The sequence below is a fragment of the Rhinopithecus roxellana genome, chromosome 19, assembly GCF_007565055.1.
Source record: "Rhinopithecus roxellana isolate Shanxi Qingling chromosome 19, ASM756505v1, whole genome shotgun sequence".
In the NCBI taxonomy this organism is placed as follows: Eukaryota; Metazoa; Chordata; class Mammalia; order Primates; family Cercopithecidae; genus Rhinopithecus; species Rhinopithecus roxellana.
The window spans coordinates 44,687,005-44,711,997 of NC_044567.1; the positions used below are offsets into that span (position 1 = coordinate 44,687,005).

Sequence of the window (24,993 nt, forward strand, 5' to 3'; positions counted from 1 at the left end):
GGATGCTTGATAAATGGCTCTTAAAAGTGAACTCAGTTGCCCACCACAATGTATTCTGGCAAAGAATGAGCAGTGAAATTAATGGACTTGCTTCCAAATGAGCTGTCTGTGCACACTTGTCTCATTTCCAGCAACTTCTTGAAGAATTATAGGTATGCAGTGTGGGGCCAATCAGGTGGTTTAGTGGAAAGAATCCACCTTCTGGTCCCAACTCCACCACTCACTCCTGCAGCATGACCTCGTATGAGACCCTTTCCCATTCCAAATCTCATTTTACTCTTCTATAAACTAAAGTAGTTAAATTTTGGCTAACTCAGTCTCAGACACCACATTTTCTCTTCCCTCCACATGGAAATAATAATGTTTGCCTCACTGAGGCACATGTGGGATGATGTTTGTGGAACTTAGTGACCCAAAAGCATTTTGTTCACTGTTATTGATCATCATTATTCACACCTTCAAACCATGGATCTGTCACTGCTGATGCCTGGACCTGAAAAAAAAATTCTTAAGTACTAAAGACACCTTGGAAAGTTAATGCATTCAGCTCATGGTTATCCTTATAACATCAACTGGGATTCTTTTTATTTTTGACAACAAGATTCCTCATTTTATATTGCCTGTCATTTAAGCTGGATCTGTTCATATTTCCCAGGGCAGGGGCCTGGATGTCTGCAATATGTCTGCACATTTGGGCCCCTCCTGAGAACTTCCAGAAGTTCAAAATCTATCTTTAGTCACAAAAGGGAGCACTGTGGACAAATATACTCACATAAGTTTCCTGGGATCCTGGCCTTTTTCTACATATTGTATAGATTTTCATCCTGGCATACTGTATAATAGACATTCCAAAGAGAGTATGAAGTCACATATAACTCCCTCTCTTCCTCCGATTTCTGGCACACAGAGGGCTAAAGAGGGAAAGACAGAGGGGGGATCTCGTAGTGGCATCATTTACTTCTCCTCCAACAGCAGCAATTCAGCTCTGCCCCAAGCTTGCATGTCCCACTTTGCAAAATCAAAGCTATATGGTTAACTACACCTACCCTCCCTAGAAGGGAGTTTACTGTCTATAAGCTGTTACTCAAGCATGTCCCCTGAAGGGGCTAAAGGGGTCTAATCCCCAATCCAAGTAGTTTATCAAATAATTCCTTCCAATACCACATCATATACTCCATACTGTAACTTCCAAGAAGTTACAATAACTACAAAAGGGCCATACACTGACAATCATTACAAATTGGAATCCCAATCCTCTCATTTTTCAAGCAGAGATAATAAGTAATAATCACACCAAAGGGTTAAGCATTAAATGAGACAACTGACGGTCTGGACTGGGCACCTCAGAAATTATTGCCTATGGCTATATGGGTAACCTCACCATGTACCAACTTAAAAATGCTACTTGTATTGGCTAAACACAGCTTTCTATTGAGAATTTTGCACTCAGCTCAATTCCTGTGAAAAGCAACCTCCCAATCCTACAAGCTCAGGGTGGACTGAGTTTCAGGCTTTATCTACATCAGCCACAGAGATAGAGAATGTCAGAGTCCCAGGGCTTTTCAATCCAACTCATTTGCACCACATTCTGAGTTATAAGTAACAGAAATTAAACTCAATACAACTTAAACAATAAACAGAATTTATTAGCTCATATAACAAAAAAAGTCCAGAGGTAAGGCCAACCTCAAGCAAGGCTTAATCCTGTACTTAAACAATTTCACCAAGGACTTGATTTCTTTCTGCCTCTCGACTCTCCCTTCTGTGGTGTCAGCTTCATGTGGCTCATGGTCATGATCCCAAGGCCCAAGGTGGTCATCATAAAGACCCAGGAATACTACTACCTTTTTCACATTCAACAGGGGAATTAAAACAGCTTCTACCCAGCATTCCCAAAAGTCTTGAAATTCCCTCTGGCTTCATTGCCTTAACTCACAAGATCATACCTAACCCAGTCACCATAGCTGGAAAGATGGAAGGTGTCATTGGCTTAGTCCAGGACATGTATTCCACCCCTGGAGAGGCTCTGGCAGATCATAGGAATCCCCAAACAGAAATGGGGGGTTGCTGGGAAAGGAAATGGGGGAACAAATGTGGATGCAACCAGCAAGACCTACCACTTCCCCCATTTTATGAATGGGAAATTGAGACTGGAGATGGGAAAAGTCTTGTCCAAGATGGTAGACAAGAGCTGGGACGACAACCTGGCCATTCAGTCTGACGACTCTACATTATTTCCACTCCACTTTACCCCCACCTTGTTCAGACCAACTCACTCAATATTGAGTGGTGATAAATAGGAGGTCAGATGAATCAATTTCTCCCTATAGTGAAATGAACCCCTTTAGAGTCATCACATTTCAGATACCTCCAGTGGGTTTCCAAACAAGTCAGCAGAAAACAAACCTGTGTCTCAAGAATTCTTGCAGTGATAAGATCAGCCTCGGCTCTTCTCCTCTCCTCTTGGGGACCCCTAAGAGCCAAGTGGCTATTGCTACTTTTAAGGGGAAAATGCATTCTGATATGCAAACATTATCACATATTCATGCACTCAAAATCTAATTTTAGCTGCAAGAGACCTCATTATAAGATGTTCACACAATTAAGCAGCTTTCTTCCCAGGGTTTGGAAGCCTGTCTATTCTTCTCTCTCATTTACACATCATTGGGATTACCAGAATGTGTTTTAGTTTTTTAAATTATATATTTTGTTTTTCCAAATTGATCCACAACAGGAGATGAAATCCATAAAAATTACATGTTTTAACACAGGTTTGTGTAACTCTGCAGCCTTGCTATTAAAGTTGGCATCTGTAAACGGTCAGGGTTTCTCTGTTGTATTCTAACTGGTTCCTGATGCATTTGCCACACTTCTGCCCTACATACAAATCAGCTTTTATTCCTTGGCTGGTTGGGAGAGTGTCCTCTTTACTGAGAAGCTAAGAGCTGTAGATGAGACCTAACTTGGACAGAAACAAATGGACTTTCCCGCAAGCACAGACAGATAGATCCCTGTTGCTGTTTCTGATGAGATCTCCTACGTAGGCAGACCTGGGATGAAGGCTGTGAGGACCACTGCCAGCTGATGGGGCCTCTGCTCTCCTTTGCTCATCCAACTTCTGGGAGCACCTGCCAAGGGCCAGGTGCCTTGCCATATGGAGTGACTCAACGTAAACTGGATGAACCCTGACCCTATCATTCTACTTGCCTGCACTCTTCACTAAGGTACACAGTCGTCTACAAGGCCACAGGAGCAGGTGACACTCTACCTGGAGGGAGATGACATCTCTGGGCACCTGGCAGCAGTCAATGTACCAATCCAACTACCAGGAAAAGCCTGGTGCTGCTGCTGTCCCCAGACCCCGGCTCCAGTCCCAGTCACTCCTCTCTCCACACTTTACCCTTCCCAGCCTCCATGGCTTCCCCGCTGCCACGCCTGCCATCGCTTTTGAGGATCCAGGTTTGCTCTGGGATGCAGGTCTGCCCTGGCTACCCCTCCCAAGGCAGTGTGGAAACTCCCAAGGGGTCTCAATTGCCCCATCAGGGGCCTTCGCGGATTAGATCCTGAGCCAATGAACATTTTCAAAGACCTTGGTGTTTCTAGCTTTGAACTGAACTGAGTTGATGGTATGGGAGGGTCAAGAACAGCTTCGCATCAGTGTGGGTTTGGGGGAATCCCAGGAAGGATTTAGAGGCCACCAGGGGCACAGATGCCCAAACCCACCCACCAGCCAAACGGAAGGTTGGAGGAAGCTTCCATGTGGGGAAGGGCATCTCTCCTGGGCCCTCCACCCCCTACCTGTGCTCATGGCGGGTGGCTCTAGGTTCCCCATCATCAGGCTAGGGAGCAGAAGGTCAGGACATCTCAATGTCCAGCTCTCCCAAATCCCTCACCCTGCCTTCTCCTCCCAATGCAGCTTCGCTCAGGCTGAGGGGAGGTCTCCCTGACAGCTGACCCAGAGCAGGACCATGGGGCCCAGCCAGGGTTATCCTAGGCCTAGAGAAGCCACTGAGGGGCTTCCTGAGTTCAGGCCCACCCACCTTCCCCATCTTCACAGGGGCCAGTGTGCAGCCGGATTGCCACAATCCTCCCTGCATCTCAGCCACCTTGAGCGTTGCTCCCGGGTTGCACCCCTACCCTCCACACTTGAACCTCCTGGCCTCCACAGCCTCACTTGTGAGCCCAAGATGTGTAGCATACGTTGACCCCCATCCCAGGCTGGCAGGGCCTGACCTAGGGGTCAGACTGAGTACTAACTGGTTCTCATGACCCCAGTGTGGGTCCCCAGAGAAAACAGGGCCCCTATGGCTGGGGCACCAGTCCCAGTGATCTCCGAGACACAGCCCTTACAATCTCCCCCGTGCCAACTCCCAAGACCCATCTGCTGGTGTACAGGTCCCCAGGGGTCCTGGGCTCCCCTGGAACTTCAGCTCCTGCCCTCTTCCCCATGCCCCTACGCTTACACCTTGCTTCTGGGGCATGACTTGAATCTCCAGCTTCCCTGGGGATAGTTGGAGGAAGAAGCCAGGCAAGGAGGCCCCACGCCCTGGAGCATGGGGTAGCGGGGGTTGAAGGGGGTGGAGGGCAGGGCACAGACTTAATGTGGCTGGTCTTGAGGTCAGTGTCTGGATTGGCTTGGGCGGGGTGTTGGGCGGTCCTCAACTCTGCCCATGGTGCGGCCAGCCCAGCCACAGAGAAAACAGAGGCAAGGCTGCAGAGTTTGTGGTGCCTGTAGTCACACCACACATACATTTATGGGATGTCAGGCACATGGCCAGGGCCGCACAGCCCAGCAGCAGCAGTCTTTGCGCCCACCTCCATCCCAGGGGTCCTCGCGGCTCAGAGCGTAAATGCCCGCCCGGCCCAGCATCCCAGAGTCAAACACCCTGACGAGGAAGTCTACGCCGGGGCTAGACACAGGAAGCCCAGGACCTCCTAGATCCCAGGGAGTGCATGTGTATCTGTGTGAGGGAGACAGCCAGCCAGCTTCCAGGAGCACATGGCCTGGCACCTGTGTGTGACATCTGTGCGTGGCTGCGTTTGTATCTGAGGGCGCCTGGCACACCCCGCGTGGGTGGCTTCGCTAAGATGGGGCTGTGAGCCTGGAGTGGTGTCTGAGTGTGTCTGAGGAGGTGTGTGTGGGTGGCCAGGTATGTGTCCTTTTGTGTTTGCCTTGTGATGTGTGTCTGTTGTGTCCAGGTCTCCTTGTGCGGGAGGCAGCACCAGGGTGGGCCTGGTTCGTCCACCTCACCCACGGTTCGTCCCAGTGAGGCCACAGGCCTGAGCATCAGAGTGGGGTACGCAGCCCCGTGGTGAGATTGCGTCACTCAGCGGGGGCGGCGGCGTGGGCCGGGCCTATCATCTGGGCACATACTCCCTGGGAAGCCCGGTCCAGTTGTGGTCACGCAAAGCCTTGTCCACCGTCCGGATGTAGCCATTGATCAAGTCTTTCATTTCCGGGGTGAAGGGCTCAGGGTCGTGGGAGCGCCGGCCACGCCGCCGGAAGCTGCCCTCCTTGTTGTTCTCCACGCAGAGCAGCCGCTCCTCGCTCACAGACACGTTGAGGAAGGCCACCATCTCCCGCAGCGTGGGCACCAGGCTGCGCCGCAGCTCCTCGTAGTGCACCACCAGCAGCCGCTTCCCGTACTTGAGCCAGTCCAGGACGTGCGAGGACCACCATGAGGCATAGCTGTTGACGAAGTCCGGCCACTCTAGAGTGAGGACAGGAGAGACGCAGAGTCAGGGGCTGGCCCTGCCAGGGCTGCCAGTCCCGTGGAGGCTGCTCGGGAGAGGGAACTGGGCAGGGTTTTCCACTGTCCGCTGCCTAGAGTCAACCTGGCATTCCCCATGGAGGGGGACCCTTTGGTGGCCGAGCAGTGTGTCTGTGGTGGGCGGGGGCAGCTCTGGGCATCCTGGTGGGATGAGGACACTGTGCAGGCTCCATTTCCCATCCTAGGTCCTCCTGAAAGCTAAGTCAGCGTGGTGCCTGATGGGCACGTATGTCTTGTGGTTTGATTGCCAGTTTGAACCTGTGAAACTGCCAGGCAGTAGGACATACAGTGAAGCCACAGGCAGGGGTGGCCTTGGACTTTTGCAGGTAATCTACTTTATGAGCTTTCTTTTCCAGAAAATTAAGAAATTAATTTTTGGGGAGGGCTGTGCAGGGTCCAAATATCAGAAATAATCTCAATAAAAAGTTTCCATAATTGGGCTATTAACATACCTCAAATGCTGTGTGAAGCATTTGCTTTCTCTAATCTTCACAGTGACCCTAGGAGACAGGGCCTATCCTTATTTTAAGATGAGAAAACAGGCTCAGAAGACAAGGTAAGCAGCTTTCCCAGAGCTATACAGCTCATAAGAGGCAGAGGAGGCATCAGAGATCAGCCTGCCAGACTGTCAGGGGCTGTCTAGGTAGAGGATGATGGGGGAAGGGGAAGACTAGAGGCCAGCAGAGGCCACCCACTGGTTGATCCAGTAACAAGCAGAAAGGAGTGCAAGCCTGCCTGGCCACGGGCCCCTGTGACTACCCCTCTCATCCCACCCTGCCTGGAGACTGCTTTGTTTCTGAACGACTTCATTTCTCATCACTTACCACCCAGACTCTATTCGTCACCACCCAAAGGCTCAGCTGTGCGTGTCTTGAGGGCAGAGACCCTGACCCCATTAGCCAGGGCTCCTGGTACCCTGCCCCATGCCTGGCACCCAGGAGGACTTCAGCAAGTGTGAGTCAGAGGACTGATTCCATGAATAAAGCTGCAGTGGGGAACAGGCCAATCTGACCCAGAATCAGACACTCTGGATGTTGAGGCACAAAAGGCTTGTATGCCCCCCAAATTCATGGAGTCCTAACTCACCATATCATGGTATTAGGGATGGGGGCTTTGGGAGGCGATTAGAGTCAGATGTAGTCATGAGGGTGGGGCCCTTGTGATGGAATTAGTGCCTTTATCAGAAGAGACACCAGAGAGCTTTTGGGGACATGTGAGGACACAGTGAGCAGCCATCTCCAAGCCTGGAAACAGGCCTTTCCTGGGAATGGAATTAGCCAGCACTTGGATCTTGGACTTCCCAGCCTCTAAGACTATGAGAAATAAATGTCTGTTGCTTAAGCACCACCCCCTTACCCCATCCCCCAGTTTTGTGGTGTTTTGTTATGGCAGCCAGAGCTAAGACATTGGGTGTGAGTCCTAGCTCTGCTGCCCACCGCCAAGACCAAGTCCCACAGCCATGTTCTCTGGACTCATCTGGAATGTAGAGCTGATGTGATTCCCCAACCAGACACTGTGAAGAGTCAGTGAGAGACAGCTTAGGAGGGAATTAACATGCTGAGCTCTGACCAGAGACCAGGCAGGCACATCATCTCACTGCTCCCTGAATGCCCCACGAGGTGCAGGTCTCATTCTATAAAGGAGGAACCTGGTGCTGAACACAGAGGAAGGTGCAAAGCAGGGCCATGTGCAGCCCATGTGCTCTTCTCCCAGCCCTGCCTGAACTCCACTGTTCCTTGAATGCCCCACGAGGCACAGGTCTTTATAAAGGAGAAACCTGGTGCCAAAGACAGACAAGGGTGCAAAGCAGGTCCACGTGCAGCCCACGTGCTCTTCTCGCAGCCCTGCATGAGCTCCTGAGCAGAAGCAGAGATGCAAAGGGGTGCATATCACCCTACTATGCACTCATGGAGACAGAAGATTCTTGGTAATCAAGCTGGCATCTAAGTAAAATGCCTCGACATATGGACCTCAGCAGGCATGGGGGGCAAGGGGAGGAGGTGAGCTCAAGCCCAGGCAGAGCAGCACTAAGTCCCTAGCAGGATGGGGTTTGAGTGCCTACCTGTGTATACTGATCCTGCATCCTGATGGGCATCCTGCCTGTACTGACAAATCTCCCACCCCCACCGCAAGGTCCCTGATTACCTTTGCTCTTCCAGTTGCGGTCAGCTGCATACCCCAGGTGCCCGGCACATTTCCTGTTGAATTCCGCCACCAGGGACCTGTATGGGTTCCGGATCAGCAGGATGGCTGAATCAAACATCTCAATCTCCCTCCTGCCACTCTCATGGGTTTTGACACAGATGGTGCGTCGGCTCCGCCAGTGGTCCTTTTCGCCCTTGAACCCTGCAGGGAAAAATGAGAGGGTCTCTGTGGAGGATGGTGCCCATGGGGCCCCCTACCACAGCAGCAGACAGGTTGGGGAAAGCCAGCATCGGGGCATAAGAGAGGCCCCGTGGAAGGCACAGAGGGCACTGAGAGGACCTATGGATGGTGACAGGAACAGCTTCCACAGGAGTGACCCTTTCCAAGGGGAAGTGACAACAGGAGTTGTCTAACAGTGGGGAAAGATGGCATCTGCAACAGAAATGAGATGAGGTATCCCCTGAAGACCTCCAGGAGTCAGGGGGCAGAGGACCTGTCATTGCAGATGCACGCATATATTTTGGGCATCTTCATAGAGATAATTTTACGCAAGCATCACAAACAACCTTTGATTTAACCATAGCTGCAAACATAGCTGAATGAACAGACTGAGGCGCAGAGTGAGCAGAGGACTTGCCCAAGATCACACAGCACCATGAAAACAGCACCAGGGCTCTCTCCACATGCCACTGTGTGCCCCTGTGAGGCCCCCAGCTTCCTCTCACCTCCCCACAGTCAGGGCAGGATCCTGACTTACAGGTTCAATGGCTGTGAGCAGGTGTAGATCCACCCTCTGACCTGATGCTGTGGTCCTATGACAGGGCCCAGCCTTGCCCCAGAGCAGGTCTGGTCAAAGCCTCATCCACAGTGCTTAAGCCTGGCCCTGAGGACCCAGGGCCCAGTTTCTATGAATGGAGACTTGTTCCCATTGATCAGCCTATCTGGGACCCTCTCTTTCCTTGGTCCCTTACTATAGTACTGGGCACTCAGAACCTGAATGACTACTGGCAGAGAAGGCCAGACTCCACCCATTCATCCAGAGTCACACATTTATCAATGAAGGTTATTGTGTGTTTGCTGTGTTAGACTTTATTTTGGGGACAGAGGATTAAGACTCAGACCTTGTCTTTAAGCTTATGTTCTAGTAGAGGAAATAGCCTAAGTGCAGGCTATAGGGGCTTATGGAAACAAAGAGCAGGGGTTCCAAATAGTGGGATGTCCTAGAAGGCTTCCTGGGAAGAGGTCTCCTGAAACTAGTCTCCTGGCCACATCCCACATAGCCCACGCACCCAGCTCTGAGACCTGTTCCATAAGTGCTCATGTGCTTATCGTGGGCTCTTGGAAACAAAATGAGTCCTACCACCTGCCCGTCTGCAGGAATGGCTGGAACGCATTTGTATCTGCAGTGAGCACTGAGGGATGCTTTGATGCCTGGAAAATGCAAGTCTCTTTTGAATCTGGAAGTCCGGGTTTACCCATTGAAACTCAACAAGCTTCAAACTCATCTCCGCCATAGGCCAAACACCAAAAGGCCTCGCTTTGATTCATTCTGTCAAACAGCTGGAAAATGCTATGAAAGGAAAATGCTATGAAAAGAATGAATAAACTTGAGATCTAGTCTTTAACAACCCTGAGACCCAGGGTGCCTTCCCTACTGCGTCGGCCTCTTCCAACAACAGCTATTCTGCCTTGCAGCTCAGACCACATTCGACCTACCACAATAGATTTGGCGGTTCGGCATCGGTGATGCTCTGTGAATTGTGCGTGTGTGTGTGTGTGTGTGTGTGTGTTATCACTCTGTCAGTGCTCTGAGGCCACTGGCTACATCTAATGGTGCTGTAAGGCTCAAAGATGTGTGTGAGGTATCTCTAAAGCATTTCTGAGGCAGTGTCAGCCCAACCTCTACAGCTGGCAATACCAGTCATTGGGCCGCTTACCATATGTAGACCAAAACAGCCAGCTGCTTGAATAAGGTAAGGGCCTTGGAGACGAACAAGGTGGGTAACTGCAGCTTGGGCACAGTGGGTGAGTCCCAGGGGACTAAGCCAGAGTGGACGGGGCCATGTGCTCATGTGACCACTTCCTCCCTCACCCGGAATGCGCCTGTAACACTCAAGGCTCCCGGGGACGATGAGGCTGGGTTATATGGACAACGATAGCTTTTTCTCAGAACCAAGATGGTTATGAGTGATTCCAGAACCCAATGCCAAGCTCAGGAAGTTTCTGTTTCTCTAGGATGTTACTGACAACATCAACTTTCCTAAACCAAACTCTGGTTAAGAAATCCAGAGAAAATGGGCCGGGCATGGTGGCTCGCACCTATAATCCCAGCACTTTACGAGGGCAAGGGAGGCAGATCACTTGAGGTCAGGAATTTGAGACTAGCCTGGCCAACATGGTGAAACCCCCGTCTCTACTAAAATACAAAAATTAGCTGGGCGCGGTGGTGGGGGCCTGCAGTTCTAGCTACTCAGGAGGCTGAGACAGGAGAACCACTTGAACCCGAGAGGTGGAGGTTGCAGTGAGTTGAGATCGTGCCACTGCACTCTATCCTGGGCGACAGAGTAAGAATGAGACTCTATCTAAAAAGAAAAAAAAAAAAAAAAAGGAAGAAAGCAAGCAAGAAAGAAATCCGGAGAAAATGTTGCAATGCTTGACAACAGAGAAATACATTTTAATAGATTTTGCCAAATTTTATGCCAATGGACTTGTCTGAGGTTTTTCATCCTTAAACAAAACACAGACTTCCATCATTTAACTTAATTTCTCTTATTTCTACAAGGGAAAGATTATAAATCAAAACTCTTAAAAGATTTTTGGAATTTTTTATTACATTTTGATGAACTATTTCTTGCCTCAAAAAAGGAATGAGCAGATTAAATCAGTTTCACCCCTAATTATTGAGGGTTCTAAAAATTAAGGAAAATTCAAGAAATGTTTATAGAGAGAATATTCAAGCTGCTAGTCTTTCCCTTTGAATCCAGAATAGGCACGATCTCATGAAGTTCCACTCTAAATGGGGTCCTAGAACTGCCTTCATCAGGATCACCTGGGAGCTTGTTAGAACTAAAAATTCCTAGGCCCCACCTCAGACCACCTGAATCAGACTGTCAAGGGTGTGGGCCAGGAACTTAAGTTTTAAAAAGCCCTCCAGGTGATTCTTTTTTTTTTACTTAAAAATATTTTTATTAAAAAAGAATGAGTTCATGTCCTTTGCAAGGACATGGATGAAGCTGGAAGCCATCATTCTCAGCAAACTAACACAGGAACAGAAAACCAAACACCACATGTTCTCACTCACAAGTGGGAGTTGAACAATGAGAACACATGGACACAGGGAGGGGAACATCACACACCCGGGTCTGTTGGGGGTAAGGGACAAGGGGAGGGAGAGCATTAGGACAAATACCTAATGCATGCGGGGCTTAAAACCTAGATGACGGGTTGATAGGTGCAGCAAACCACCATGGCTCATGTATACCTATGTAACAAACCTGCACGTTCTGCACGTGTATCCCAGAACTTAAAGTAAAATAAAATAAAAATAAATATTTTTATTATTATTTTAAACACACATGATAAATGTACGCCTTCTTTATGGGGTGCAATGTGATATTTCAATGCATGTATAAAATGTTTAATAATCAAATCAAAGTAATTAGGACATCCATCACCTCAAACATTTATCATTTCTTTGAGCTGGAAACATTCAAAATCCTCTCTTCTGGCTACCTGAAAACACACAATCAATGATTGTCAACTGTAGTCACCCTACAGTGCTATAAAACACTAGAACTTATTCCTCATATCTAGCTGTAATTTTGTTTCCATTAACCAGCCTCTCCCTATCCTGCCCTCCCTCCTACCCTTCCCAGCCTCTAGTGACCACTATTCTACTCTCCATGTCAGTGAGATCAACTTTTTAAGCTTTGACATATGCATGAGAGCATGTGGTATTTATCTTTCTGTGCCTGGCTTATTTCACTTAACATAATGTCCCTTAGGCTCATTCATGTTGCCGTGAATTATAGCACTTAATTCTTTTTTTATGGCTAACTAGCCATTGTGTATATGTACCACATTTCAAAAATTCACCTATTGATGGATACTAAGGTTGATTCCATACCATGGCTATTGTGTATGGTGCTGCAATAAGCATGAGAGTACAGATATCTCTTCAACATACTGATTTCCTTTCCCTTGAATACATACCCAGCAGTGGGATTGCTGGATCATATATACGGCAATTCTAATTTTTTTTTTGAGGAGCCTCCATACTGTTTTCCGTAACAGCTGTACTAGTTTACATTCCCATCAACTGTGTATAAGAGTTCTCTTTTCTCCACATCCTCGCCAGCACTTGTTATTTTCTGTCTTTTTGATAGCAGCCATTCTAACTGGGGTGAGATGGTATCTCATTGTGGTTTCGATGTGCATTTCCCTGGTAATTAGTGACACTGAGCATTTTTTCATATACTGTTGACCATTTGTGTGTCTTCTTTTGATAAACGTCATATCATCTGTCAATTTTTAAATCAGATTCTTTTGGTTTTTTTGTTATTGAGTTCCTTATATATTCTGGTTATTAATCCCTTGTTGGATGAATAGTTTGCCAGTATTTTCTCCCATCCTGCAGGCTGTCTCTTCACTCTGTTGATTGTTTCCTTTGTTGTGCAGAAGTTTTTCCATTTGACATAATCCCATGTGTCTAATTTTGCTTTTGTTGTCTGTACTTTTGAGGTCCTATCTCAAAAGCAAAAACATCTTTGCCCAGACCAATGTCCTGAAATATTCCCTGTTTTCTTCTAGTAGTTTAATAGATTTGGGTCTTATATTTAAGTAAGTCTTCATTTTGAGTTGATTTTTGCATAAGGAGAGAGATAGGGGTATAGCTTCAGTCTTCTGCATATGGTTATCCAGTCTTCCCAACACCATTTGTATAGCCTCAGTCTTCTGCATATGGTTATCCAGTCTTCCCAACACCATTTGTATAGCCTCAGTCTTCTGCATATGGTTATCCAGTCTTCCCAACACCATTTGTATAGCCTCAGTCTTCTGCATATGGTTATCCAGTCTTCCCAACACCATTTGTATAGCCTCAGTCTTCTGCATATGGTTATCCAGTCTTCCCAACACCATTTGTATAGCCTCAGTCTTCTGCATATGGTTATCCAGTCTTCCCAACACCATTTGTATAGCCTCAGTCTTCTGCATATGGTTATCCAGTCTTCCCAACACCATTTGTATAGCCTCAGTCTTCTGCATATGGTTATCCAGTCTTCCCAACACCATTTGTATAGCCTCAGTCTTCTGCATATGGTTATCCAGTCTTCTCAACACCATTTATTGAAGAGACTGTCCTTTTCCAAATGTATGTTCTTGGCTTCTTTGTCAAAAATGAGTTGGCTGTAAATGCATGGATTTATTTCTGGGTTCTCTATTTTGTTCCATGGGTCTATGCATCTGTTTTTATAGCAGTACCATGCTGTTTTTTGTCACTAAAGCTTTGTAACATATTTTCAAGTCAGCAGTGTGATGCCTCCAGCTTTGTTCTTTTTGCTCAGAATTGCCTTGGCTATTCAGGGTCTTTTGTGGTTCCATACAAATTTTAGAATTGTTTCTTTCTGTTTCTGTGAAGAATGCCATTGGTATTTTGATAGGGATTGTATTGGATCTGTTGATTGCTTTTGCTAGTATGGTCATTTTCCCAATATTAATTCTTCCAATCCATAAATATAGGATGTCTTTCCATTTTTTGTGTGTCCTCTTCAATTTCTTAAGTGTTGTATAGTTTTCTTTGCAGAGGTCTTTCATCTCTTTTATTACATTTATTCATAGGTATTTTTTCATAGCTATTTAAATGGCACTGCTTTCTTGATTTCTTTTTCAGTAGTTCACGATTGGTATATGGAAATGCTACTGATTTTTGCATGTTGATTTTGTATCCTGTAACTTTACTGAATTCATTTATCGGTTCTAAGGGTTTCTTGGTGAAACCGTTAGGCATTTCTATATGTAAGATCAGGCCATCTGCAAACAGGGGACAAGTTGACTTCTTCCTTCCCAATTTGGATGCGCTTTGTTTCTTTTTCTTGCCTAATTGCTGCATAAGACTTCCATTACTAGGCTGAATAGACATCGTGAAAAGGCATCGTGGGCATCCTTGTCTTGTTTCAGTTCTTAGAGAAAAGGTTTTCACCCCTTTTTTCATTTGGTATGATACTAGCTGTGGGTTTTTCACATATTGGCCTTCATTGTGTTGAGGCACATTCCTTCTGTATCTAATTTGTTGATTGTTTTTGCCATAAAGGGACGTTGAATTTTATCATTTATTTCTGCTCTGATCTTCATCATTTCTTTCCCCGCAGTACTTTTGGGTTTGGTTTGTTCTCGCTTTTCTAGTTCCTTGAGGTATGTCATTAGGTTGCTTATTTAAAATTTTTCTACTATTTTGACGTAGGCATTTATTACTATAAACTTCCGTCTTAGTACTTCTTTTGCTGTATCCCGTAGGTTTTGGTATAAAATTAAAAACACAGTTGAGAGCTTTGGTAACAGACTAGATCATTCATTTCATTCATTAAAAATTCATTTTCATTATTCAGCTAACAGATTCGTTTGGTTGTTTTTATGATATCTATTTCTATTGAATTTCTCATTCGGATCATAAAACGTTTTCCTAATATCATTGAATTGTCTATTTGTATTCTCTTGCATCATGCTGAGTTTCCTTAAAATCATTATTTTAAATTACTTTTCAGGTATTTCATACATTTCATTTTCTTTTAGGTCTGTTACTGGAGAATTATGTCATGTTCTGTCCTTGCTCTTTTTATTTTTTATTTTTTTTTGAGACGGAGTGTCGCTCTGTTGCCCAGGCTGGAGTGCAGTGGCGTGCTCTTGGCTCACTGCAACCTCTCCTCTCAGGTTCAAGCAATTCTCCTGCCTCAGCCTCCTGAGTAGCTGGGACTATAGGCGCCCGCCACCATGCCCGGCTAATTTTTGTATTTTTAGTAGAAATGGGTTTCATCATATTGGTCAGGCTGGTCTCAAACTCCTAACCTCAGGTGATCCACCCACCTCAGCCTCCCAAAGTGCTGGGATTACAGGCGTGAGCCACTGTGCCTGGCCTCCTTGCTCTTTTCACGTTTCTTGTGTGACTGCATTGATATCTGCACATCTGGTGGAACAGTCACCTCTTCCAATTTTATGGAGGAGCTTTCATAGGAAAAGACTTTTTCTAGTAGATGTATCCCTATAGCGTGGGTTGGGCAGCATGCTTAGGTTTTGGTTCTGGGTGGGGGAGTAGTGTAGACTCAGTGTCATTTCTTTGTCTGTAATCAATATCAGTGGTGTCTGCAACTGCCTCAGTGGCCTAGATTGTAAGTGTTTGTGGATACAATGGTGTAACTTTGCTGTGGATGGGGACCATCAGGCAGGCTGGTCTTCAGTCCCTGAAGGATGAGTATGGCGCACAGTGGCTCCACCTACAGGTGGTTCTTATGTACACTCAAGTCTGAGATGCACTGCTCTAGTGCCCTGAGAAGCTTGGGTGGCAAGGTGACAGTTTGGTCACTGGGAGCTGCCTTCCATTGTCCCCTGTAGCTTTGACTTACCTTTGTTGTAGAGGGTTCCATCAAAGTAGTAGCTCCCTGTATAGAAGCCAGTGGCGTGCTCAATGAGGTGCCGTGCCCATGTGTTCCCAGCTCCTGGGAAGCTTGACAAAGCCACAAACACTTTGGATTTGTTAGGCAGGAACCTCCTGTCTGTACAACGAGTGTCTGAAAGTCCAAAAGTCATCACGGGGTTACTCACTTCCATTATGACTCACCAATTCACCACTAAACTCCCTTAGAGGGACTGAAGAACGAAGACTCCCGTTTTACAGATGAGGGAACCAAGACCCAAAGCAGGGAAGAGATCTTCCAACTATACCTTAGCTGCACAGGTCTGTGGCTAGTCAGAGGACGCCCCGTGATGAGGCCTTCCAAGACGGCAGTGCAGGAGTGGGATGGGAATCAGATACCCTATGGACCCTCGACTCGCATTCTGTCTCTATGACCACAGCCAAACTCTTGCTCCTAAGTTAGCACAGATAATTCCAGATTCTACCAGGGGAAGTGGGAGGGGATTGAGGCTATACTGAGCAAAGTGACACACCCAGGTACTATCAACAGTAAACCAGAGCTGGACTAATGACAGGCAAGTCATTCGTTGTGTCTCATCCCCAGGTGTGCTATAAGGAGTACATGAAATCACCAAGGGAAATCCCTAAAACCTCCAGGGCCATGCTGGGTCACAGTAGGCACTTGATAAAGGTGGTAACATCCCTCTTCACCTGCTCTTCTTTTCATCAGTTCCTAAGGTCAACAGGGGCAGACCTGATGCTCACACCAAGGAGGGTTCCCAGGTCCTGGAGGAACCAGTGGCCCCTGCAGCTCCTGGGATCCCATTCTTCCCACACCTCCCAATCCTACCATCTTTCTGTTGCTCTCTCTCTGGGACCTGCCCCTCTCTGCTCATCCTCTTACCATTGTCATCCCCAGAGAGACTTAGATAAAAGGTCCGGTGTTTTTTAAAGTGAGTCCAGGATTCAGCCTCTGTGGAGGGTGGAAACCTGACCCTCCCTGTTATCTCCACCACCCATCAAGATGCCAAGACCTTTACACAGACACCTGCCATACCTCATAACTGTATGCTTGGCCATGACTGGCATCTCCCAACCCTGGAAGCTCTCCCCATCCCCCAGACCAAATGCCACTACCAGTCAGGGATGCAGAACCCACCTTGCACAGGCGTCTGGTAGACCTCACAGTATTCTGCCAGCCTCTGTGCCTCGGGGTCCTGGCCACATAGTGAGCTGTCCATGGCGTCACGCAGGTTGAACTGGGGGGTAGGGTAAGCACAGTAGCATTCCCAGCCCCTGAGAATGGCCAAGGGGAACTCCTGCCAGGGAAAGATAAGAAGAGAAGCACATTGAGTGAATTTGAGGGTCATGCTTTCCAGGGCTCAGGAATGGGATGAACACGGATGATGTACGGCCAGCTGTGTAGAATCCACAGGGATGACCACCATCCTTCCACCACTACGCTCTGTGCCCAGTTCCGGAGAGAGAAAGCTCAACAAGACGTGAGCTTCAAGTAGCTCAAGTAACCCTTGTTCTTCTAAGCACAGCCCTGCTTGGTTGGTTCCTTGACGAGTCAACAGCATGAGCAGCAATATGACTGAGGGGTGAGTGATGTGAAGAAAGCAGGGGACAGAGGCTGGAACCATGCTTTTGAGATTCCAAGGCATTTGTCAGGAGTGCCAGGGACAGAAAGGGCACTCTGGGCAGGGGCATCCATAGGAGTGGATGTCTGCATGGCACAGAGCGGGGCAGATCAGCTGGCACAGGGCTGCCCAGGGCTCCACGTGTCACACCACTAATGAACAGACGCCGAGCCCTGAGAGAGGACTGAGATTCCCTCCGGCCCTCCTTGGCCAGCCACCTCCCTGGAAAGAGACCAAAACCACCTCTCATGCCAGATGCCCTACTGCAGGGTGGAGAGATTCTCATATAGTCATCTTTCCAAAGACGGAAGGAGGGGAGAAGAACAGACTTTGTTCCCGCCCAAGATGCTCACCCCAAGGAGGGTTCTTAAAAAATGGAGGGGGGTAGGAGAGAGGAGTCGTCTCACTCTGTGGGCCAGCCCAGCTCCCAGCAGTCTCTTAAGTGGGTCCTTGTTCCCTTCGGGGAGGCCGCACCACATCTTGAAGAGAGCTGGTAGCTGGCATCCTGAAGGTGTGAAAGTGAATTCCAGCTCACTTGTAGGCACCCTTGAGCAAGGTGCCTAACCTCTTTGAATTTCACCACTGAAAAAAGTAATAAAATCTGCCTTGTAGGTTTATGGTGAGGACTAAATGAGACGGGTCCAAAGTGCCTAGCACTGGGCCATGCTATGCTATACTTCCAGGGAGGAAGAGGTCATTCTTGACCTCCTTAACCCTCTGGGCATCAGCTGTGTCTTGCTCAAAAATGTATCCACCCACCACTCCCACATGTATAGGAAAGTCCTCACTCTGCCCCAGGCACTAGCCCCCTTTCATCTCTTCCCTCTCTGCATCCTACAGTCAGAGATGCTAGGACTTTGGGAGCGTAGAGAGATGAGAGAGTAATTTGTGAGTGTGTGTGCCAGGGAGGGAGGCAGTGGGTGGAGAAAACTTCTCACTGCTAAGGGAAATGCTGCAGAAACCTTTTTATTTTTTGCCCACAGCAAAAATCTCATAAATAAATAAGAAAAAGAAAATCAATAGCATTTTTTGAGCATGGCTAGGTAAAGCTGAGGATTTTGGCACTCATAAAAGACAACAGACTGAGTCCCATGCAAGCGAAGATGACGCAGGGCCTGGGGCATTGGTGGGAGGACGGGTATCTTTGGAGGGAGTGGGGGAAATGCTGCTGGAGGTTGCCCCCCGCCATCAGGCTGCTCTTGTAAGTGCAGGCCGCATGCTCTCCTAGGTGCCAAGCAGCCCCCAGGAAAGCCTCTCCCTGCTTGTCTCATCCTTCTTCAAGCCGAGGAGGCACCTGCGCTGTGAGTAAGTATACGATGGACTATCGAACTTCAGTGGTACCTCCAACGAGACCCACCCTCACGGCCGCCACACCACTCTTCTATGGAAAGCGAGAGCTGGGCCCTGACCCTCAATCTCCACACTGCTGGCTTTTCTAGAAGCAAGTTTCCCCGGTGATGGGAATTCATGAAAGGCAACTTCAAGAATTGCCACCTCCGGTCTCGACAGCTTCATCCACCCTCTATCACAAAACCCTCATCCTGCCTCATTCCACACCAACACCTTCATCACAGTGGCAGCAGAAACAAGCAGCGCGGGTGTCCACAGCACACAGCGGGCCGTCCGTGTCTCAGGCACCTCTGTCCACACTGGCTGCTATGGGCTGAACTGTGTCCCCCAAATTCATATGTTGAAGTCCTAACCCCAGGGTCTTGGAATGGGACCTTATTTGGATGTAGGATCCTTTTTTTTTTTCTTTTTGAGACAGAGTCTCACTCTGTCACTCAGGCTGGAGTGCTGTGGCATGATCTCAGCTCACGGCAACTTCTGCCTCCCCAGCTCAAGAGATTGATTCTCCTGCCTCAGCTTCCCGAGTAGCTAGGACTACAGGCACGCTCCACCACGCCTGGCTAATTTTTGTATTTTTAGTAGAGATGGGGTTTCACCATGTTGGCGAGTCTGGTCTTGAACTCCTGACCTCAGGTGATCCGCCTGCCTCGGCCTCCCAAAGTGCTGGGATTACAGAGATAATTAAGTTCAAATGAGGCCATCAGGGTAGGCTGTCATCCAATATGACAAAGGTCCTTACGAGAAGAGGAGGTTACGACACGGCCAACACACAGACCCAGGGACGAGCACACAAGAACACAGTAAGAAGGCTGCCATCTGCAAGCCAAGGAGAAAGGTCTCGGAAGAAACCAACCCCGCTGAGACCTTGATCTCAGACTTTCAGCTTCCAGACTGAGAAAATAAACGTCTGTTGTGTACACTGCCCGGTCTGTGGTACTCTGTCACGGCAGCCAAGCTGACCAATGCAGTAGCTTCCCTGCTGTTCCCTGACTTCTCCACTCATGATCCCACCTCAGGGCCTTTGCACTTGCTGGTCCCCCTGCCAGGAATGCCCTTCGCCCAGATACCCTCATAGCTCTCCCCTGCACTTTCTTCAAGTCGCTTTCTCCATGGGGCCTTCCCTGGCCACCCCCTTTTCAAGTTGCAAACTCCTCCCACCATCACCAACACATCCTATTCCCTCACCATGCTTTCCAGTTTTGTGGAATAACCTATCTGATGACATGCTGATCCCAGGTGCACCACTCAACCAAGACAGGCAGCACATCCGTGACACCAGAGGCCCCTCTCCCCATTCACTGTCATCCTGCCCTCCCCAGAACAATCGCTTTTCAGATTGCTATCGCCACGGATTCATTTTATCTATGCTAAAATGTCATATAAATAGAATCACCCAGCACATGTTTTCATGTGCATGGCTACTTTCATTCAGAAAAATATTTGTCAAATCCATCCATGTTGTTATCTGTGTCTGTGGATCATTCCTTTTTCATTGCTGCGTAGTATTCCATCCAAGGATGCACTGGTTTGTTGATTCATCCACTTGTGGACTGACATCTGGGCTGTTCCCAGTTTTTAGCTATTGTGAATAATGCTCCTCCGAACATTCTTGTGCAAGCCTTTCAGTCCATAAATGTTTGCATTTCTCATGAGTAAACACCTATGATTCCTACTTCCTCTTCCTCCACGACATGGATCACCATACAACATACTATATAATTTACTTATTTACCTGGTTGGTTGTTTGCCTCTTTCCACAAGAACATAAGCAGGGTTGTTGCGTTTTTTGCGTGCTTTGTTATATTCTCAGAATCTGGAAAAGTGCTTTGCACGTGGCAGATGCTCAATAAATGTTTGATGGATGAAGAAATGAATGAATGAATGAATGAAGAAAGAAATGAATGTCCCTTCCAAATCCCAACCACACCAGAAGCTGCTGGAAACTAACTTGGGTCTGATTTTTCTGCTGGTCATTGGGTTAACTGCACCACAGGCATGAGGGAGAAGAAAGCCCGCTGTCTCTAAGCAAATCTTCCCCACATCAGCAAGCCCAGAGGGGGCTCTGCTGTCCTGGGATTCCTGTTCCAAGGAAAAAATATTTCACCAGCATATGGTAAATCTACTCAAGGCACGTTGGCTCCGTCTCCCTCCCCAGCAGTAACAGCACCGCTGACGTTGATGCCTCACAATCCTATATCCCAGGGCTGGAGAATGGGCTGCCCCCAGCAGTGACCCAAACCTTTTTACTTCCTTGAGTGGATTAAACTGTCAAGTTTCCGGGTGTTTGCAGAGCGACGGGAGAGCTGCAGACAGTAATGTGGTTTTATTTACAACATCACCGCTTCAGCAACATCACTGGATTCTGAAAACACAGAACAATTTTCAGCCCCTTGGGGATTTCTAGGACATGATTTCCATAAAAATTAAATATTGATGAATCTTATCTCTCTGCCAACTTCCCTGCTCCCCCCACCCTACCCTATGCTTCAGTGAGAGAGAGAAAGGGCGCTTCAGTGAGAGAAAGAAGAGGAAAAAAGGATCCAAGAATGCAAGGCAGAAAAAGAAAGTGAGAAGATAGATTTGGGCTTGTTTCAGACAGGTGAGGGGTGAAAGACAGACCTGGCTCAGCCTGTGTCTGAGGGCAGAAAGGAAACGCATCCTCATCCTGATCCTGCATCTACAGCCTGAACCTGGCTCGGTCTGAACGCAGGGCTAGTGCTGGGCTGGGCTGAGGTACGGGTGGGCACTCAGCCTGCAGCAAGGTCATGACTTAGCAAGGGCAGGGCTTGGGGCTGGCCGGGATCCACATGCAGGAGGCTTGGTTGGTCAAGGAGTGAACATTCCTCCAGGTAAGAGGTAAGGAGCAAGGCCCCAGGTGGGACCCCTGTAGAGCAAACCAGCCCCTCCGGCATCATCTCCTCCATCGTCATTCCTCCTCTAGCACTTTTCTCAGGATTGCCAGGATTACACAGAATGACAGATTTCAGGGATCACAGAAGGGGAAACGGAAGCTGGGAGGTAGGCAGTGAAGAGCCCAGGATGCCCAGTGTGCCAGGTGAGTGGGAAAAGGAGCCAGCCTTCTGGACTCCGAGTCCAGGGCCTTGCCACATCAACACAGCTCAACTCCTGAGAGGCAAACACATGGATGCACTGGGTTTCCAGTGAAATCTGCAAACCAGTGTGGAGGTTAGCTCTGCCAGTCTCTTGCCTCCAGAGCAGTTCCCTTCACTCCAGAGGCAGATCTGAATAGTCAAGGTACAAAAAGGAAAGAAGACACCCACAAAGATGACTTCAAGGATTGGGGACAAAGGGGTTAGACTTCCGCTCTCAGGCATATGTCAGGTTGGCTGAAAACGTGTCCAGTGATGCTGTAACTGAGAATGGGGCCTTGTGATTTGGAGAGGCCGATGCTGGGAGTGGAACCAACCCAAAGCTCGTCACCAGGAACTGCGGGCTTTGAATCCCACCCGTGGACTGCCAACGAGCAACTGGGCATTGGCGTTATCATCTGTAAAAGGGGCAGTTTAATGACTAAGGGCTCTCACAGAGTTTGGATGTGTGTCCCCTCCAAATCTCATATTGAAATGTGACCCCTAATGTTGGCGGTAGGGCCTGGTGCGAAGCATTAGATCATAGGGGCAGATACCTTATGAATGGCTCAGCTCCATCCCTTTGGTAATGAATGAGGGAGTTCTTGCTCTCAGTTCACGGACAGCTGGTTGTTTATAGGAGCGTGGCACCTCCTCCCCATCTCTTTCTCCATCTCTCACCATGAGATATGCTGGCTCCCCCTTCACCTTCTACCATGATTGGAAGCTTCCTGAGGTCTCACCGGAAGCAGATGCTGGGGCCATACTCCTACAACTTGCGGAACCACGAGCCAAATAAACCTCTTTTCTTTATAAATTACTCAGCCTCAGGTATTCCCTTACAGCAATGCAAATGGGCTAACAGAGGCTCTGGCGTCTCTAGGTGTGAGTTTCAATTTAGCTGAATTGAGTCTTGGTTCCTCCATCCGTATGGGGGATCTGGGGATTGAAATACTCTCGAAGTGCCTTTCAGAGAGTAGATACTCAGTAAACATGGATGGGCTGAGTCCAGGGGAGGCAAATGCATGGGGGCAGAGGCAAGGGCTTCCCCACACCCACACAGCATCCACTTTTCTCCATGTGAAGAGTAGACTCACCAGTCCCCTTCTCCGGCGCTGTAGCACACACTCTAAACAGAGGCTGCAATATCCACTCTATGCATATGACAGCAGGCCAAGCATGATTGTTTGCGGCAAATGTCAGAGTGTCTCCAGAGGACCCTGTGGGATGTCTCCAGGGGTGGGATGTCTCCAGGGGCGGATGGCTCTCTGAAGACCTGAGCCCCAGACAGCAGACCTACTTAACCCACCAACCCACCCCAGGCAACACCCTCCCTGTCAAAGCCAAACAAACATCCTTCAGACAGAAGAGTCTGTGAAACATGGTGTGACTCAGAACCCCCAACCACTGGGATTCTGAGGTGCCTGGCTTTCCACTGACCTGGGAAAGGACTGGCTCTTCATCCCAGGAAGTTTCTCAAACATCCCCCACACACTGAAAGAACTAGGGGATGCTGAATAATCACGACGATCATAAGCATTGTCTGGAACATTTGCTACTCCAGACACACCCCAAAACATAAATCACAAAACTGGTCGTGTCACCAAGTTACTGAATCCTCATCACAGTCTGGTGAGGCACTTTCATCTCCACCCATCCCATTTAGCAGACGAGAAGACTAAGGCTCTGTGTTATGTGATCTGGCCAGGATCCCAAAATGAGAAAGTGGCAGTGTAGGGATATGAACCCAGGTTACCATGATTCTAAAGCCCTTTTACCAGTTCAGAAGGATGAGGCTAGAACACACACTTCCAAAAATGTATGAAAAGCCTTAAAAAGGGCTCATAGAAAATGCATCTATCTTTTGCCCCAGCAATTCCTTATCTGCCAGTATAGCCCCCAATGAAACACTTATGAATGTGCTCAAAGGTTTATCTTCAAGGATGTTTGTGGCAGCATTGTTTATAATAGCAAAAAGGAAAAAGAAAAAAAAGAAAGGAAATGGCCTAAATTTCCCTCAGGGGAGGACAGATGCCAATAAGCCCTAAGGCATAGCACAGTGAAAGAAAATGCTCACAACATATTAAATGAGAAAAAAAAAAAAAAACAAATGTGAGAAGGAATGAGTCAATGTTTATAAAACAAATTATGTAGAGAACAAAAGATCACAAAGATGTTCAATGTTATTAGCTGTTACAGGTGCATTCTATTTTTATTTCTGCACTTGGAAAATTTTCAAATTCTCTAAAATAGATATGTGTTAATCCCCCCCAAAAAACAAACAATACATGTTTTTGGAAATACACACAGAGTACAGTATCAATAGGTTTACCACAGACTCTTTATAAGCAATTCAAAGCATATCCAATAGCTCTTAGAATGACTACAGCATTCTGTCAAAGAGAAAATTCTTATTCTCAAGGCTCACAAAACCCACTCTTACACATCCAACCCTTGGCAAAAACATGAACTTGGGTGCTCCATGGAGACCATAAGGCTATTAGCTTGGATAGACTGCATCTACCGGGATCCAAGTGGATTTTGCAAGAATAGCTGCCCAGCTGAGAACAAACAGATTCCATATTAATGCATGCTTTTCCATTTGAAAGGTGGCTGGGTGAGCACCACCATTAAATGACCAAACAAACAAAAAAACTTAGAAGAAATGTCAATGGGAAAACATCCAGGTGATTAATGCATAAAGAATTTAGACACCCAAAAGAGGCTAAAAGGGGAAAACGAAAGGGCACCACCTCTCTTCCTCCTCTCCCTGTGATTCCTTTATCAGTAGAATCACTAACAGCTACTGGGAGAACAAACCTCACATCACAAGGTATAATGGCTGGTGCAGTGTCTCACATTAGTAACCTATTTGCAGATGGTGTTAGATTTCGCTCATCGGCCTCCTTCTGGAGCACCCCCACAAATGGCCTATGCCCTTGAGCACAAATATCAGGCGACAAAACTAATTACCCCAGATCTGAATTGATAGCAATGCAAATATTGAAGCTGCCCCCTGCTCACTCTCGCCTTGTGTTGCAACAAAGGAGCCAACAGGATCCTGAAGAGGACTGAGAATGAGCAGGTCTCTTTCCATCTCTAGTACGATCACAGGAAATTAGACAAGATCATTTGACTGGGCTTTAAAAACACATTACATTGGTCAAGTCCCTCTTGCTGGCAGAGAGTCAGATCATTAAGATGCGGATATCGCCTGGAATGTTCTTTTTCTGTCAAACTACACTCTTGGAGCTCCCCAAATCCATTTTCGCTAACTAGCAAAAAACACTAGACATTATATCTGGGGCCACAAATAAGCCTCAGATGGTGCTCAAAAGTGGGGGCACTACAAGGAACCCTCCCCCTCT

The 24,993-nt window shown here is 47.7% G+C and overlaps 1 protein-coding gene across 1 annotated transcript in view; it reads right to left on the reverse strand.

Moving 5' to 3' along the window:
- Positions 1 to 1,625: 1,625 nt before the first annotated feature.
- Positions 1,626 to 24,993, reverse strand: part of WSCD1 (WSC domain containing 1) — a 56,272-nt gene continuing 32,904 nt past the window's right edge. The window contains exons 6-9 of the mRNA XM_010377877.2: positions 16,703 to 16,862; positions 15,533 to 15,697; positions 7,917 to 8,117; positions 1,626 to 5,711 (exon numbers count right to left, since the gene is read on the reverse strand). Of these exons, the coding sequence (XP_010376179.2) occupies positions 5,359 to 5,711; positions 7,917 to 8,117; positions 15,533 to 15,697; positions 16,703 to 16,862 (879 nt within the window). The 3' untranslated portion in view covers positions 1,626 to 5,358. The remainder of the gene's footprint in view (positions 5,712 to 7,916; positions 8,118 to 15,532; positions 15,698 to 16,702; positions 16,863 to 24,993) is intronic.